The 17550-nt window shown below is 50.4% G+C and overlaps 1 protein-coding gene across 1 annotated transcript in view; it reads left to right on the top strand.

Moving 5' to 3' along the window:
• The first annotated feature begins 9550 nt into the window (after window positions 1-9550).
• The window catches only part of LOC108297473 (protein monoglycylase TTLL8-like), a 45116-nt gene continuing 37116 nt past the window's right edge, over window positions 9551-17550 (top strand). Inside the window, 3 exon segments of the mRNA XM_017520124.1 lie at window positions 9551-9586; window positions 10127-10255; window positions 14989-15229. Coding sequence (XP_017375613.1) covers window positions 9551-9586; window positions 10127-10255; window positions 14989-15229 — 406 coding nt within the window.

Genomic DNA, 17550 nt, shown 5'->3' with positions numbered 1-17550 from the left:
GCCAGGCATGGTGGTGCACACCTGTAGTCCCAGCTGCTCGGAAGGCTGAGGTGGGAAGATGGCTTGAGCCCAGGAATTTATTTGGGGGATGGAATCTCACTGTGTCACCCAGGCTGGAGTGCAGTGGCGAGATCTTGGCTCACTGCAACCTCTGCTTAGTGGGTTCAATCAATTCTTTTGCCACAGCCTCTGGGCCTGTACATTTTCTTAGAGGAAAGGTCTACTCAATGCATTTGCCCATTTTATAATCAGATTATTATTATATTATTATCATTATTAGAGCTGAGGTCTTGCTGTGTTGCCCAGGCTGGTCTCGAGCTCCTGGCCTCAAGTGATCCTCTCAACTTGGCCTCCCAAAGTGCTGAGATCACGAGGGTTAGTCACTGTGCCAGTCTTTGCTGTTGACTTTTAGGAAGTGTCTGCATATCCTGGATATTAATCCTCATCAGATATACTATTTGCAAATATTTTCTCCCATATTGTGGGTTGTCTTTTTACTCAGTTGATTCTGCCCAAAACTTCTCTTTACTCATAGAGCAAAGGTTGTGTCTCTCAAAGCCAAGTTTGTTTCCTTTGCTTCTCTCAATATGTGTGTGTGGGAATGGAGGGGTGTGAGTGTGCATGCATGTGTGTGTTGAGTTGCTAGTGCTCACACTCTGTGATAATACTGAAACAACAGTATTATCATTCTACTCATGTATTCAAAGAACTCCTATTCACTCTTCAAAACCCACCTCAACTGTCCTCAACTCAGGTAAGCCTTTGTTAGATCCCTCCTCCCCCAAAACTAATTAAATAAAACATTTAAATAAAATGTTTCAGTGAGCAGAGATCACGCCACTGCACTCCAGCCTGGGCAACAGAGTAGGACTGTCTCAAAGAAAGAAAAAAACAAAAAAACAAAACAAACAAAAAAAAACCCCTAAGCTCCCCTCCCCCATCCACCATCTTAGATGCCCTTCACAGAGAGGGCACCCAAAGGGTTCAGAGCCAAAACCTAAGTGGCAAGGTGGCATGGCCTTGGCATCTGCCCAGAGACTCAGCCACGACTCTTGCTGTTGTGCGCTTAGCAGAGCTCAAGGACCACCCCCTCCAGATGGAAAGAGGGAAGGAGTCACAGGGCTGTTTCCAATGCCAGGGCCAGCTTAATTCTCAGTGACACCCTTTGCCCAGTGTCAAACTCTGTGCCTGAGTGAGCTTCTCCACTTGTCTTTTAATGCTCCTGTAATTTTTTTGAGTTGGAGCCTTGCTCTCTCACCAGGCTGGAGTGCAGTGGTGAGAACTCAGCTCACTGCAACCTCCACCTCCAGGGTTCAAGCGATTCTCCTGCCTCAGGCTCTGGAGTAGCTGGGACTACATGTGCATGCCACCATACCCCACTAATTTGTTTGTGTCTTTAGTAGAGACGGAGTTTCCCCACGTTATCCAGGATGGTCTTGATCTCCTGACCTCATGATCTGCCTGCCTCAGCCTCCCAATGTGCCAGGATTACAGGCATGAGTCACCGCACCCAGCCTATCTTTTATTTTTAAGATGGAGCCTTGCTCTTTCACCCAGGCTAGAATGCAGTGGTATGATCTCATCTAACCGCAATCTCCAACTTTCAGGTTCAAATCATTCTACTGCCTCAGCCTCCCTAGTATCTGAGATACAGGTATGCACCACCACACCAAGCTAATTTTTTGTATTTTTAGTAGAGACAGTTTTTTCACCATGTTGGCCAGGCTGGTCTCAAACTCCTGACCTCAAGTGATTCACCTGCCTCAGCTTCCTAAGGTACTGGTATTATAGGCATGAACCACTGCTCCCAGCCTGGTCCTGTAATTCTCTCTGGGCACCCTGGCCGTTTGAGCTGGAGGAGGGCAGGTGGAGCCAGGCACCAAGCAGCCCCTGGTAGGTGCTGAGTGAATGAGTGGGGGTAGGGAGGGGAGGCTGGGGAAGGTGCTCAGGCTGTGTTCCTCCCACCCACCAGCCTTGCTAGGCCTCCAGCTCCTGCTGAGCTCTTGCAGCATGGCCCTTTCCCACTTACAGCTCGCTGCCTTGGACTAGGTCCCAGCCGATGGCCCAGCAGAAGTGTCCTCTCTGTTCTTAACCAGTATGACCCAGGTGGGAGCCAATATGTACAGGGAATGAGCATAGCCCTAAGGGGTCAAAAGCATGTGAAGAAGAAAGGGAGGGAGGGAGGGAGGAAAAGACGCAATGGAGGGAAGGAAGAATGGGAGGGAAGGAGGGAGGCAGGAAGGGAGGGAGGGAGGAAGGAAAGAAGGAAGGAAGGAAGGAAAGAAGGAAGGAAGGAAAGAAGGAAGGAAGGAAGGAAGGAAGGAAGGAAGGAAGGGGGCAATGAATGAATGCACACACAAAGGAATGAGTGAATGAATGCCCAAACCAAGAAATGAGTGAATGAATGCACACACAAAGGAATGAATGAATGCACATAAAGGAATGCATGCACACACCAAAGAATGAATAAATGCACACAAATAAATTAATGAATGCACACAAAGGAATGAATGAGTGAATTTACACACCAAAGAATTAGTAAATGAATGCACATACAAAAGAATGAGTCAATGTATAAACATGCCACTTTTGGGGTGTGAAAGGGCCTGAAGAGACCCCCAGTTGAGGGGCCCCCACATGTGCCCTTGCTGCTGAGGGATCTAAACATGCTGGTGCATGGGAGAGGGTTTGGGCATGGGGTAAACTGGCTCACAGGCAACTCATCAAGTGCCACAAATAACCTTGAGCAACAGGCTTTCTCTCCCGAGCCTTAGCACCCCCCAGACGTAACATGGATTTGAAGAACGACCTCATTGCACTTTTCTGAAAATTTGGTGGGTGAAACCTGGTGGCTCATGCCTGTAATCCCAGCACTTTGGGAGGCCAAGGTGATTAGATCACTTGAGCCCAGGAGTTTGAGACTAGCCTGGGAAATAGTGAGATGCTGTTTTGTTAAAAAAAAACAAAAAAGGAAATTCAGTGGCATGACAGGTGTGCCAGTTTTAGAGCTGTGACATTTGTTTCTTTGGTTCAACCCCAAGCCACTTCAAACAACTGACCCTCCCCAGCCAGTGGGCCAGGCCTCTCAGTGTCACTCTGGCTGAGGTTGTTCGTATGTGTGTGCGTGTGTGTGTATATATGTGTGTGTGTGTGTGTGTGTGTGTGTGTGTGTGTGTGTCCTTCCTTTAACGGTCCTCATTCTTTCTATCACGTGTGTGTGTGGTCTTTTCTCTCTCAAACACACACACCCTTCGAATTTGCATGCCCTGACACACAAACACATAGTCATGCTTCCTTTTTAAAAATTTTTATTTTTAGAGGCACAATCTTGCTCTGTCACCCAGGCTGGAGTGCAACGGCACAATCAAAGATCACTGCAGCCTTGAACTCCTGGACTCAAGCGATCCTCCTGACTCAGCCTCCTGAGTAGCTGGTACAACAGGCGTGCATCCCCAAGCCTGGCTAATATTTTTCTTGTTTTTGTAGAGGTAGGGTCTTGCTATGTTGCCCAGGCTTGTACACTCCTGCTTCTGTGTGTGTGTATGTATGTATATATGTATGAATCCTAATTTTTGAAAATGATTTCATTGCATCTTTCTTTAATCACGGCCTTTTCTGAAGCTCTGGGGAAACAGGGGGAAGAGGAAGGGAGGGTTCTACATATGCTCTAGGGCCACATTGGCCCTGGGTGCAGGACAAGCTCAGGCAGGAGAAACAGACCCTGCTGAGGGGTCTCCTCTTTGCCTCCTCCCTGGGTCCCAGCTGGGTGGTCTCCCCCGTTCACTGCCAGCCAGGGTCAGGCAGTGCATGGCCAAGCCCACAGCTGTGTCATCATTCCAGGGGGAAGGGGCTTGAAGGCTACATCATGGGGTGATGGAAACCTGGATTTAGTTGGTATGACCTTGGCTCAGGTTTCAGCTTTTCCACATCCTAGTGGTGGGGACTTCAGGTGGGAATTCCTCCTCCATAAATGAGAGCTTGTGAGAATTAAATTGGCCCTGGCATTTAGGAAAGAGCCCTGTGACTCCTTCCCTCTTTCCCTCTGGAGGGGGTGGTCCTTGAGCTCTACTGAGCCCACAACAGGGAGAGTTGTGGCTGAGTTCCATAGATGCCAAGGCCATGTCACCTTGGCACTTAGGTTTGGGCTCTGGACCCTTTGGGTGCCCTCTCTGTGAAGGGCATCTAACATGGTGGGTGGGGCATGGAAGCTTGGGGGGGTTTTGTTTGTTTTTTGTTTTTTTAGTTTTTTCTTTCTTTGAGACAGAGTCCTACTCTGTTGCTCAGGCTGGAGTGCAGTGGCACGATCTCTGCTCACTGAAACCTCCACTTCCTGGGTTCAAGCAATTCTCCTGTCTCAGCTACCCAAGTAACTGGGAATACAGGCATCCACCACCGTGCCTGGCTAATTTTTGCAATGTTAGTAGATGCAGGGTTTTGCCTTGTTGGCCAGGCTGGTCTTGAACCCCTCACCTCAAGTGACCCACCTGCCTCTGCCTCCCAAAGTGGTGGGATTACAGGTGTGAGCCACCATACCCAGCCTTTGTTCTTGCTTTGAGACAGGGTCTTGCTGTCTCCCAGGCTGCAGTGCAGTGGCAGAATCATAGCTCATGGCAGCCTCCAACTCCTGTCTCAAGCGATCCTCCTGTCTCAGCCTCCTGAGTGGCTGGGGCCACAGGCCTGCACCCAGGTAATTGATAAATCTTTTGTAGAGACAGTGTTTTGCCATGTTTACCAGGCTGGTCTTGAACTCCTGGTCTCAAGCTATCCTCCCACCCTGGCCTCCCAGAGTGCTGGAATTATAGGCATGAGCCACCGCTCACTAAAAGGGTAGTTTTTTACATGGGCCAAGCTGGGAGCTTTGTCTTAGCCTTGTTCTTTGCCTACATATCCTTTTTCCACCTCCCACTAGGCTGCTGCTCTTCATGGGGTAGATGGTTCAGAACCAGCCAGTGAGAACACCTATTTCCCCAGACATCCATCCAGGCTGTGGGCAGCAGAGCAGGCTCACACCTGTTAGCTCACTCCCTGCTGCCTCCTAGCCAGTCCTGAGCACCGAGTGCAGGGTGTTTGGGATTGGATACCACAGCTGGATTGCTGTTAGTTCACTGTCACCCTGGCTCCAAGGATGCCTAGAAAGTGGGCTCTCTGGGCTGGACTACTATGGAGTCCCCCAGCCTGAAGACAGCTCTGCCTTTGGTCAGGGCAGCACTGACTCAGACGAGGCCACAGCGCTTGGCTAATCTTTGGCTCAGGGTCTGGGCTGGCTTCCAGCTCTCAGCTGCTGGCAAATCTACTGCTGTCTGGGCAAGACATGGAGCAGGCAGAGGGCAGGCAGGGAGGCTGAGCTTCTTGGAACCTTGAGTAGAGAACATCCCTGAAGATGACCCAGGCCCTGCACCTGGCTGGATGTAACACTTCCCTGTGACCTTAAAATACAGTGTCTGGGCCTGGTGCGGTGGCTCACACCTAAAATCCCAGCACTCTGGTAGGCCCAGGCAGGCAGATCACCTGAGGTCAGGAATTCGAGACCAGCCTGACCAACATGATGAAACCCTGTATCTACTAAAAATACAAAAATTAGCTGGGCATGGTGGCTGCCTGTAATACCAGCTACTTGGGAGGCTGAGGCAGGAGAATTTATTGAACCCAGGAGGTGGAGGTTGCAGTGGCTGAGATTATGCCACTGCATTCCAGCCTGGGAACTAGAGACTCCATCTCAAAAAATAAAAAATACAATGTCTCAGGCCCTGGTGCCCAGGAAGCAGTCACCTCTCATGGGGTGGGGCCCAGGAGCCTGGGAGTTGAACAGCAGCTGTTGGCAGCAGCTCTGGTACCTGCTGGCCTTGCTTCACAGGTGGGCAGAGCAAAATTGGGAGCTGGATGGGACAGGTGTGAGAGCAGCTCTTCCACACCTCATGGACTGGAACTTGGAATCTTTCCAGTGAACTTCCCCCCACCCGTCCCAGCTCTGCCTTTTGGAGGCTTCAACTCTCTTGTGTTCTTCTTATTATTATTTTAATAATTTCAACTTTTAGGCCAGGTGTGGTGGCTCACGCCTGTCATCCCAGAACTTTAGGAGGCCAAGGCAAGGGGATTATTTGAGGTCAGGAGTGCAAGACCAGCCTGGCCAGCCAACATGGGAAAACCTCATCTCTGCTAAAAATACAAACATTAACCAGACGTGGTGGTGGGCATCTGTAGTCCTAGCTACTGGGGAGGCTGAGGCAGGAGAATCGCTTGAACTTGGGAGGCAGAAGCTGCAGTGAGCTGTGATCACACCACTGCACTCCCATCTGGGCAACAGTGAGACTCTGTCTCAATAATAATAATAATAATAATAATAATAATAATAATAAATTTTAACTTGTATTTTAGATTCTGGGGGTACATGTGCAAGTTTGTTACAAAGGCATATTGCATGATGCTGAGGTTTGGGGTACAATTGATCTTGTCCTCCAGGTAGTGAGCATAGCACCCAATAAGTAGTTTTTGAGTCTCTCCTTTTCCCCTCTCTCCCTGCTTTTGGAAGCCTCGGTGTCAGTCATTCCCATCTTTATGTCCATGTGTACCCAACGTTTAGCTCCCTCTTACAAACGAGAACATTTCGGTATTTGTTTTTCTGTTCCTGTGTTAATTTGCTTAGGATAATGAGCTCCAGCTATAGCTATGTTGCTGCAAAGGACATGATCTTGTTTTTTTTGTGACTGCATAGTATTCCACAGTGTGCATGCACCACATTTTCTTCATCCATTCTACTGTTGACAGGCTCATGGGTTGTTTCCATGTTTTTGCCATTGTGAATCCTGCTGCAGTGAACAGATGTGTTTCTCATCTTATTAAGGGGAGTTGACTTTCTGAAGCCAAAGCGTTTACATTTGGGATATTTCTCTTCCTTGCTAGTGCCTGTGTTTTTGGCTGCTGAGAGAAGTGTCTGGGCTCCTGTCCCTGTTGCTCCCTGCGTTGCGAGGTTAGCAACCATCCAAGATGGCCTGGGACTGAGGGGTTCCCAAAGAGATGGAACTTTCTGTGCTAAACCCAGGAAGGTTGAGCTCGGCCCGGTCAACTGTGTGTCAGCAACGTGTGTGAGCAGCTTGTCTGTCCCCTGCATTGCTGTGAATGTGGGAAGCTCGGTCCTCTTTCTGTGTGGTGACAGCAAGGACGTGGCTGGAGACAGACAGCCTTCTTCCCTGCTGTGCTCTGGCTGGGGCCTGGGGCAAGTGCCTTTCTTGTCTCTAAAATAATGATGCTGGGGGAAGGACTGTAGCTCATGTGGGCCAATGCTACCATCAGAATTTTTACTTTTTTTCTTTTTGAGATGAAGTCACTCTTGTCCCCCAGGCTGGAGTGCAATGGCACATTCTCAGCTCACTGCAACCCTGCCTGCTTGGTTCAAGCAATTCTCCTGCCTTGGCCTCTCAAGCAGCTGGGACTACAGGTACATGCCACTATGTTTGGCTAATTTCTTGTATTTTCAGTAGAGATGGGGTTTCACCATACTGGCCAGCCTGGTCTCAAACTCCTGATCTCATGATCCACATGCATCAGCCTCCTAATGTGCTGGAAATACAGGCATGAGCCACTGCACCCTGCCTCCTTTTAAATTTTTTTTAATGGAATATCACTGTGTTGCCCAGACTGGAATACAGTGATGCCATCTCAGCTCACTGCAACTTCTGTCTCCTGGGTTCCAGGTATTCTCCTGCCTCATCCTCCTGAGTAGCTAGAACTACAGGAGCACACAACCATGCTGGGCTAATTTTTGTATTTTTAGTAGAGTACAGGTTTCACCATGTTGTCCAGGCTGATCTCGAACTCCTGACCTCAAGTGATCTGCTTGCTTTACCCTCCCAAAGCACTGGGATTACAGGCGTGAGCCACTGCACCCAGCCCTGCCGTCAGAATTTTTATTGTTTATTTAAGAGACAGGGTCTTGCTCTCTCACACAGGCTGGAGTACAATGGTGCCCTCACAGCTCACTACAGCCTCGAGCTCCTTGACTCAAGCAATCCCCCCACCTTGGCCATACATGTCAGGCACTGATCCAGGCCCTGCGGTGCAAACAGTAGCAGGCAGACCTGGTTTCTGCACTCAAAGAGCTTCCAGTTGGCAGGGGCAGCTGTGGTGACAGAAGATACCCCAGGCCTGGTGCCCTTGGTGGCACCAGCACCATGGTCCTCCTGCTTGGGGCTGCCCTATCCTGTTGGTGCAGAAACCCACTGTCTGTACGTGGGAGACAGAAACCAGGTTTACAGGCTCTTTGGGGTCCTCAGCTCTGCTTTCTGTCATCAGCACCCAGCAGAGCCAACACAGAGCACATTGGGACTGAGGCCAGAGAGGGAAGCCGAGCCATACTGCCTCTGGTCTCTGCCTTCCTTACTTGGATTGGTGCAGATAGCTGCCTGGAGGGCAGGTCCTGACACTGAGGCAGACTGTGAGTGACCCCTGGGTTGAGAAGGAGAGGGGCAAGAGTAGAACAAGGGGCTGAGGGAGGCTGATCTTTGTATCCTGTGGGTGCCCAGCTGGGCACTGTTATACCCAGCAAGCCTGTGCCATGCCATGGGGAGCCACAAGTGGGGACTTGGACTTGAGGGGGACGATGCAGCTCTCTTCTCCAGAAACCGCATTGCAACGGGACAGAGTCCTGCCCTGGGGAGCCTCCAACCTGAGACAAAGCAGCCTCTGCCCTGCTGTATCTTTCTATATCCCTGAGGCCAAGTATCATTGCTAGGAGGGAAACTGAGGCTGGGAGGCATTGGGGCCAATGGCAGTGGCCTCGGAGCATGTGGCTTGATGCAAAAATGTGATGGATAAGCTCAGAGGCATGTGGAAGAGATTGGAAGACATCCCAGTCTCCTGACCCAGCTGGGCTTCAGGTTGGGGGCACAGGAGGTGGGCCTGCAGGTTGGACAATTAAAAACTTTGATGGGGCAGGATGCAGTAGCTCATGCCTGTAATTTCAACACTTTGGGAGGCCAAGGCAGGTGGATGACATGAGGTCAGGAGTTCAAGACCAGCTTGGCCAACATGGTGAAACCCTGTCTCTACTAAAAATACAAAAACTAGCTGGACATGTGGTGGTAGCTGCCACATGAGTCATGCCCCCATTTACCAGGGAGGCTGAGGCAGAATTGCTTGAACCCAGGCAGGGGAGGTTGCAGTGAGCTGAAATTACGCCATGTCACTCCAGCCTGGGCAACAGGGTAAGACTCTGTCTCAAAATAAAATTAAACTAAAAATTAAAAAAATATTCAGGCTGGGTGCAGTGACTGACACCTGTAATCCCAGCACTTTGAGAGGCTAAGGTGGGCAGATCACCTGAGGTCAGGAGTTCAAGACCAATGTGTTTAACATGGTGAAACTTTATCTGTACTATAAATACAAAAATTAGCTGGGTATGGTGGCGTGCACCTGTAATCCCAGCTACTTGGGTTGCTGAGGCAAGAGAATAGCTTGAACCTGGGAGGCAGAGGTTGCAGTGAGCTGAGATCACACCATGGCATTCCAGCCTAGTTGACAGAGCAAGACTCCATCTCAAAAAAAAAAAAGCTTCATGGACAACCAGAAGATGATGGCAGGTCCAGAAACGGTGCTTGAGGCACAAAGAATGAAACCTACACCAATTAGGGAAGTGTGAACACTGGTACATCTGGGAGTGGCACAGCTTAGAGGACCTGGAGCATGGAGTGTGAGGGGGAATTAGAGTGAGTTACAGGAGACCAGGAAATGAGAATACCAGGCTGAGAAGTCAAGAACTAATTTGGGCAGTAGGGAGCCATGGAAGGTATACGAGGGAGGAAGGGCTGTGGCCAGACCTGCACACATGGGGAGAGGTGGTGGTTGGGTCCCACCCAAAAAACTGGTCCTGGTACCGGGCTTGGCTTGGGCGTGTAGACTTGGGAGGTGCAGATTTGGACACAGGTGGCGTGAATTATTCTGCCACATGTGTCCAGACCTGTGCAGGCTCTAATTCCATCACACATAAAGCCCGTGGGCCCAGGGAAGGTCGGCCTTGGATACAGAGGCAGATCTGTGAGTGTGGGGGCCAGGTGGGTTGGGGTGGGCTGCTGACACATAAGCCATGCCCCCCACCTCATGCCCACTACCACTGCCTCCTCCCTCTCCACAGGTGACTATGGCCTTGCTGGGCAAGCGCTGTGATGTCCCTGCCAACAGCTGTGGACTCAATGGCTCTAACTCTACCTTCTCCCTCAAAGACGAGATCATCACCAGCCTTGTGTCTGCCTTAGACTCCATGGTGAGTGTCCTTACCATCCCAGGGGGAGGAGACATGGCGAGCGTCCCCACCTTGCCTCGTAGCTCAGTCCTACCTCAGCCACTTGAAAAAGCTTTCACTGACCTGAGCCTCAGCTTCCCCAACTGCAGCTAGGGCCATGATGTCTGTGTCAAGAGTTGGAGACTTAAGTGAGATTCAGTAAATCAAAGGGATCACACCCGTAAATCCCAGCACTTTGGGAGGCTAAGATGGGCAGATCATGAGGTCAAGAGATCAAGACAGGGTTTCACCCTGGCCAACAGGGTGAAACCCTGTCTCTACTAAAAATACAAAAATTAGTCAGATATGGTGGTGCATACCTGTAATCTCAGCTACTTGGGAGGCTGAGGCAGGAGAATCACTTGAACTTAGGAGGTGTAGGTTGCAGTGAGCTAAGATTGTGCCGCTGCACCCCAGTGTGGGTGACAGAGCAAGATTCCATTTCAAAAATAAAAATGAAAAGCAAGCAAGCAGGAAGGAAGGAAGGAAGGAAGGAAGGAAGGAAGGAAGGAAGGAAGGCAGGCAGGCAAGCTGTAATTTCCAATATTAAAGCAAGAGTTCTAACTGCATCTGCCATGGGAAGAGAGAAAGGGGACTTTGTATAACACATGACTCCTCTGGCACTATTGCCTACATGCCTAGATCTACAGCAACTTATCCCAAATGAGGACATCATAATATCATTTTCCTACAGCCTTTTCTTGGGGGGAAGTTCTGTGATGCAGGTGTTAAAAAAAATATCTGGCCCAGTATGGTAGCTCACGCCTGTAATCCCAGCTCTTTTAGGGGTCCAGGTGGGTGGATCACTGGGTGTCAGGAGTTCCAGTCCAGCTTGGCCAACATGGCAAAACTCCATCTCTACCAAAAATACAAAAATTAGCCAGGCACAGTGGAGTAGCCTGTGATCCCAGTTACTCGGGAGGCTGAACAGGAGAATCACTTGAACCCCAGAAATGGAGGTTGCAGTGAGCAGAGACTGCGTCAGTTCACTTCAGCCTAGGCGATGAAAGGAGACTTCATCATCTCTAAATAAATAAATAAATAAGACTGGCATGGTGGCACATGCCTGTAGTCCCAGCTACCCAGGAGGCTGAGGCAGGAGAATTGCTTGAACCTGGGAGGTGGAGGCTGCAGCAAGATGAGATCATGCAACTGCATTCCAGCCTAGGCAACAGAGCAAGATTCTGTCTCAATTAAAAAAATTTTTTTTAGCTGAGCCCAGTGGCTCACACCTGTAATCCCAGCACTTTGGGAGGCTGAGGTGGGTGGATCACCTGAGGTCGGGAGTTGGAGACCAGCCTGATCAACATGGAGAAACCTTGTCTACTGAAAATACAAAATTAGCCAGGTGTCGTGGTGCATTCCTGTAATCCCAGCTACTTGGGAGGCTGAGGCAGGAGATCACTTGAACCCGGGAGGCAGAGGTTGGGGTGAGCCAAGATTGCACCATTGCACTCCAGCCTGGGCAACAGAGGGAGACTCTGTCTCAATTTTTAAAAATTTTAATAAAAATAAAATAAAATATCTATCTAACATCAGTTGGTCTCTCCCCTGCATTTTAGGATGATGAAGCACAGAGAGGGTAGTAGCTTGCCTGAAGCATGACCAGTTTTTAAAGTTAACTTCTGGGTACAAAGTCTCCCTGAAAAACAAAGGGCCTTTTTCAAGCTCTTCCTGCTGTGGATGGCTCAAGGGCTGCTTAGGTGGTGTTCGGGGCAGAGGTGGGAGACACCCCTGGGAAAGTGGCTGGCTGTCACACTGTCCACGATGACCCCTCCCCTATGCAGAGCAACCTTCACGGGGAGGGTCCCCAGGAGCTCAGCTGTGTCCAGAAGCACTGTTAGCTTGGCAGTGGTCACAGTGTGGCTGACATGGGCAGTGATAGCCAATGCCATGGTCGCTAGCAACATGTGGCTATTTGCATTTTCTTTTTGATACAGAGTTTTGCTCTGTTGCCAGGCTGGAGTGCAGTGGTAGGATCTTGGCTCACTGCAACCTCCACATCTTGGGTTCAGTGATTCTCCTTCCTCAGCCTCCCGAGTAGCAGGGACTACAGGCATGTGCCACCATGCCTGGCTAATTTTTTGCATTTTTAGTAGAGACAAGATTCCACCATGTTGGCCAGGATGGTCTCAAACTCCCAACCTCAGGGGATCAACCCGCCTTGACCTCCCAAAGTGTTGGGATTACAGGCATTAGCCACTGTGCCAAGCTGATGAATTTAAATTCTCATTAGTTAAATCAAAGTAAACAATCTAGTTGTTCAGTTGCATCAGCCTCATTTTATGTGCTCAGTAGTCAGAAGTGGCTGGTGTCTATGGATTGGACAGTGCAGAAGTAGAATATGTTCATTGTCATAGAAAGTTACACTGGGTTGGCCAGGCACAGTGATTCACACCTATGATCCCAGCACTCTGGGAGGCTGAGTAGGGAGGTTCACTTGAGGCCAGAAGTTTGAGACCAGCCTGGCCAACATAGTGAAACCCTATCTCTACTGAAAATACAAAAATTAGCCAGGTGTGATAGTGCATGCCTGTGGTCCCAGCTATTCGAGAGGCTGAGGCAGGAGAGAATTGCCTGAGCCTGAGAGGCAGAGGTTACAGTGAGCCGAGATCACACTACTGCACTGCAGCCTGGGTGACAGAGAAAAACTTTGTCTCAAAAAAAAAAAAAAGTTCTCCCAGGTAACAATGGTATAGCAGGTGTTTCAGAGCCTGCTTGGAGGAGCAGATGACCCTGTAGTTATCCTGGAAGCGTGAACAAGACAGGTTCCCTCTGTCCCTATGCTTAAGCATTTCCTGAGGGACTCTCATGGGTGACAATGACATTTGTTTAGCAGTGACTTATGTCCAGCCTCCTCTAAATGCCAGAGTTCCTTTGGTGGCCTGTAGGAAGCATGGGCTGAAGGGATGTGCCTTCATCATCTGTCCCCAATCTCAGACCCCCTTCCCTACAAGCTCTGGGTGCATTTAGGTAGGTGAGTTTTCTGCCATGGTCTCGGCGTCTTCAGCTGAGCAGTGACTGTGAGATGAGGTAGCTCTTTCAGCTATGATGGATGAGAAAGAGTTGAATTTTTTTTTTCTGAGACAGAGTTTTACTCTTGTTGCCTATGCTGGAGTGCAATAGAATGATCCCAGCTCACCACAACCTCTGCCTCACAGGTTCAAGCACTTCTTCTGCCTCAGCCTCCCGAGTAGCTGGGATTACAGGCATGCACCACCATGCCTGGCTAATTTTATATTTTTAGCAGAGATGGGTTTTCTCCATGTTGGTCAGGCTGGTCTCGAACTCCTGACCTCAGGTGATCTGCCCACCTTGGCCCCCCAATGTGCTGGGATTACAGGCGTGAACCACCACACACGGACCAAAACAGTGGAACTCATTTGTTTTATTTTTGTTAACACTCCAGTGTTCCCACACAGCATCTTAGAAGAAAATGAATACCCTGGGTGTTAATTTTCCAGTAGGGAGCGTGGAGGACAGGCCTTCTGGCCCCATGCCATCCACACCTTCTTAACCAGAGCGACTCCAGGCTGGGGCTGGCACAACAGGCAAGATTGTGCCCAAAGAGGTTACCTGTCCTGAGTCACACAGCACAGAACTGCAATTGGAAGCCAGACTTTCTAGCTGCTAGTACCACTGGACTCAGATGAAAACCAGCATTTATTAGGCACAACTGCATGCCTCAGGCTTCACAGTTAGCATTTTCCTGGTGAGGCAGGTCAGAGACCTGAGATGCTGGTGGTGTTGGTTGCAGGAACCTCCCATTAAGGCCTCTGTGCCATGGGCCTACAGACCTCGACTCTGGAGCCACGAGCATAGCCAGCTGCCTGTATACCAATATCGAGTGGCCCAGTTTAGAGATCCTTTTCCTCCACCCATTGAATCCCCAAACCCAAGCCCAGTGGCACTGTGGAGCTGGGCTGCTTGTCCCCAGTTCTATAGATGTGGAAACTGACTGGGCACAGTGGCTCAAACCTGTAATCCCAGCACTTTGGGAGGCTGAGGCGGGCGGATCACCTGAGGTCAGGAGTTAGAGACCAGCCTGGCCAACATGGTGAAACCCAATCTACTTATAATATAACATTAGCCAGGTGTGGTGACACGTGCCTATAATCCCAGCAACTGGGGAGGCTGAGGCAGGAGAATCACTCGAACATGAGAGGTGGAGGTTGCAGTGAACCAAGATTGTGCCACTGCACTCCAGCCTGGGTGACAGAGTGAAACTTCATCTCAAAAAAACAAAAAAACAGACGTGGAAAATGGAGCCCAGAGGAGGTACATGACTTGCTCACGTCTCACAGCAGAAGTGGCTGAGGTGGGATTGCAGCCCTAATCTGTCCAATCCCTGCTTCTCCTGTGGTTCTTCCCACCTCCTCTTCATCCAGGACTTGAGAGGGACCAAGAAAGCCCTGTATGGGATTGTCCCTTGGGCTGGAGCTAAGGTGGGCTTTCCTTGAAGATGAGGACCTTGGAGGGAGGACCTTAGCAGAGGACATCTGTCCTCCTCCAGCCCCCATCGCCAATCCATGGAGGGTCATTCATTCAATCCCACTACAGAATCTAAGACCACGAACAGCGTAGGGACCATCTGTTCCTGGAGCCACTGCTGGGGTCTCAGGCAGTTGGGAGCTCACATCCCACCCCGGAAGCGGGTACTAGCCATGTTTGGAGTGGAGGGTTCCTTCTGCTCACACACCCTGCTCTTCCCACAGTGCTCAGCGCTGTCCAAACTGAATGCTGAGGTGGCCTCTGTTGCAGTGCATGATGACAGCACCTTCGTGGTGGGCACGGAGAATGGGAGAATGTTCCTGAATGCCTGGAAGGAGCTACAGTCAGACTTCCTCAGGCTCTGCCATGAGTACCCCAGGGCACCAGAAGGCCAGGCCACCATTCCCTGGGGACAGATGCTTGAGCCTTTGTCTGGGTCCCCAACCCTGTCTAGCCAGGGTGGTGGTGTGTGGGAGATGAACTGGGCAAGCAGCGTTGTCTGAGATTTCTGATGTGGTGTTATTGAGGCAGCCATGGGTTTTGATGGAATCATTCAGCAGTCCCAGACTTGATAGACACTGGCTGGGTGAACCCCAGAGTGGGCCAGAGCCAGTCACTTCCATCTGCCTTTTCCAGATGGGAACACAAAGGCTCAAGGTTGCTGCCCAGTTCTTCCTCTTAACTATGTATCCCTGAACACAGGACCAAATGCATTTATTCCAATACAATGTTTTAAAATGAGACAGCCTCATTCTGTCACCCAGGCCGGAGTACAGCGATGCGATCTCAGCTGGCTGCAACCTCTGCCTCCTGGGTTTAAGCAATTCTCCTGCCTCAGATTCCCAAGTAGCTGGGACTACAGGTGCCCACCACCATGCCTGGCTAATTTTTGTATTTTTAGTGCATATGGGGTTTCACCATGTTGGCCAGGCTGGTCTGGAACTCCTGACTTCAAGTGATCCACCCACCTCAGCCTCCCAAACTACTGGTATTACAGGTGTAAGCCACTGCGCCTGGCCATATTTCAGTAAGATTTATTGAAAGCCTACTGTGCGTGGCATCCTTTCTGATGCTAATTCACTTATCCTGACATCAACCTGATGGGCAGTCACTGTCATTGTTAAGTCACATCTTAGGCCAGGTGAAGTGGCTCATGTCTGTAGTCCTAGCACTTCAGGAGGCTGAAATGGGAGGATCACTTGAGCCCAGGAGTTGGAGGCCAGCCTGGGCAACATAGCAAGACCCCTGTCTCCATGAAAAATTTAAAAGTTAACCAGGCTTGATGGTGCACACCTGTAGTCCCAGCTGCCCAGGAGGCTGAGGCAGGAGGGTCACTTGAGCCTGGGAGTTCAAGGCTGTAGTGAGTTATGATGACACCATGCACTCCAGCCTGGGTGACAGTGAGACCGCATCTCGAAAGAACCATGGTATAGCATGAGCTTAAGAGAATGGGCCGTGGCTGGGCCCAGTGTGGCTTACACCTGTAATCACAGCACTTTGGGAGGCCAAGTAGGGCAGATCACGAGGTCAGGAGTTCGAGACCAGCTGGGGCAATATGGTGAAACCTCGTGTCTAAATGTAATACAAAAAAAAAAAAAAAATTAGCCAGGCATGTGTCTGTAGACTCAGCTACTTGGGAAGCTGAGGCAGGAGAATCACTTGAACCCCGGAGGCAGAGGCTGTAGTGGTCCAAGACTGAGCCACTGCACTCCAGCCTGGGTGACAAAGTGAGACTCTGTCTCAATAAAAAAAGAGAGAACAGGCCGCCTGGATCCACACCTGCTGTGCCTCAACCTGCTCGTCTGTGAAAGGGGAGAATGGGTGGGTCTGAGGGTTCAACGAATTCGTACCTGGCAAGCACTTAGGGCCGTGTCTGGCACTTGGTTCACACTCAATAGACACCAGCTCTTGTTGCTGTTAGTATTCACATCACATCCCTAAGATCAGCTGTTTCAGGGAAGGGCATCCCCCAGCACTGGGCCTATCATTACTGGGGTGCAGCCGTGGCCCCAGCCAGCCCCACTCAGCCCTCAGAGCCTAGACCCTCTTCCAGGCCAGGATGTGGGACTGGGGCTGGGTAGAGTGGACAGCAGAGGTCCTGTGGCCCCAGCCTCCCAGGGCGTGGGGCAGTGCACCTGGCTTCTGGAGCCAGGCAGAGCTGCTATTTATAGCATCGGGAACTTCGCTGGTTTATTTCAAGCTCTGCAGACACCAGAGGAAAACTGGCTCCAAGCTGGGAGGGAGCCATAGGCCCCTCATCTCATTTCCTTTCCAATGCAGCTTCTAGCACACACATTCCCCAAGGATCCACCAATACTCTCAGGTCCCCAACCTGGCATGCAATCAGCCTGGCATGAACTCCATGATTGCAACCCACAGCCTCCTTGGAGCAGGGGTGGGGGGTGCCTGTTGTCTCTCCTTCTGGCAGAGCAGAAAATGGGGGCATAGGTTGGTCAAGACAGTGTTTGTATAACAGCCCAGAAAGGTGTGGATGTGGCCGGGCACAGTGGCTCATGTCTGTAATCTCAGGAATTTGGGAAGCCAAGGCGGGTGGATCACTTGAGGTCAGGAGTTTGAGATTAGCCTGGCCAACATGGTGAGACCCCGTCTCTACTAAAAATCCAAAAATTAGCCTGGTGTGATGGCACTCACCTGTAATCCCAGTTACTGGGGAGGGTGAGGCAGGAGAATCGCTTGTGAACCCTAGAGGTGGAGGTTGTAGTGAGCCAAGGTCATGCCACTACACTCCAGTCTGGGTGACAGACTATGTTCTGTCTCAAAAAAAA

The sequence above is a fragment of the Cebus imitator genome, unplaced genomic scaffold, assembly GCF_001604975.1.
Source record: "Cebus imitator isolate Cc_AM_T3 unplaced genomic scaffold, Cebus_imitator-1.0 Scaffold804, whole genome shotgun sequence".
NCBI classification, from domain to species: domain Eukaryota; kingdom Metazoa; phylum Chordata; class Mammalia; order Primates; family Cebidae; genus Cebus; species Cebus imitator.
This window is presented reverse-complemented; position numbering and strand designations above follow the sequence as displayed.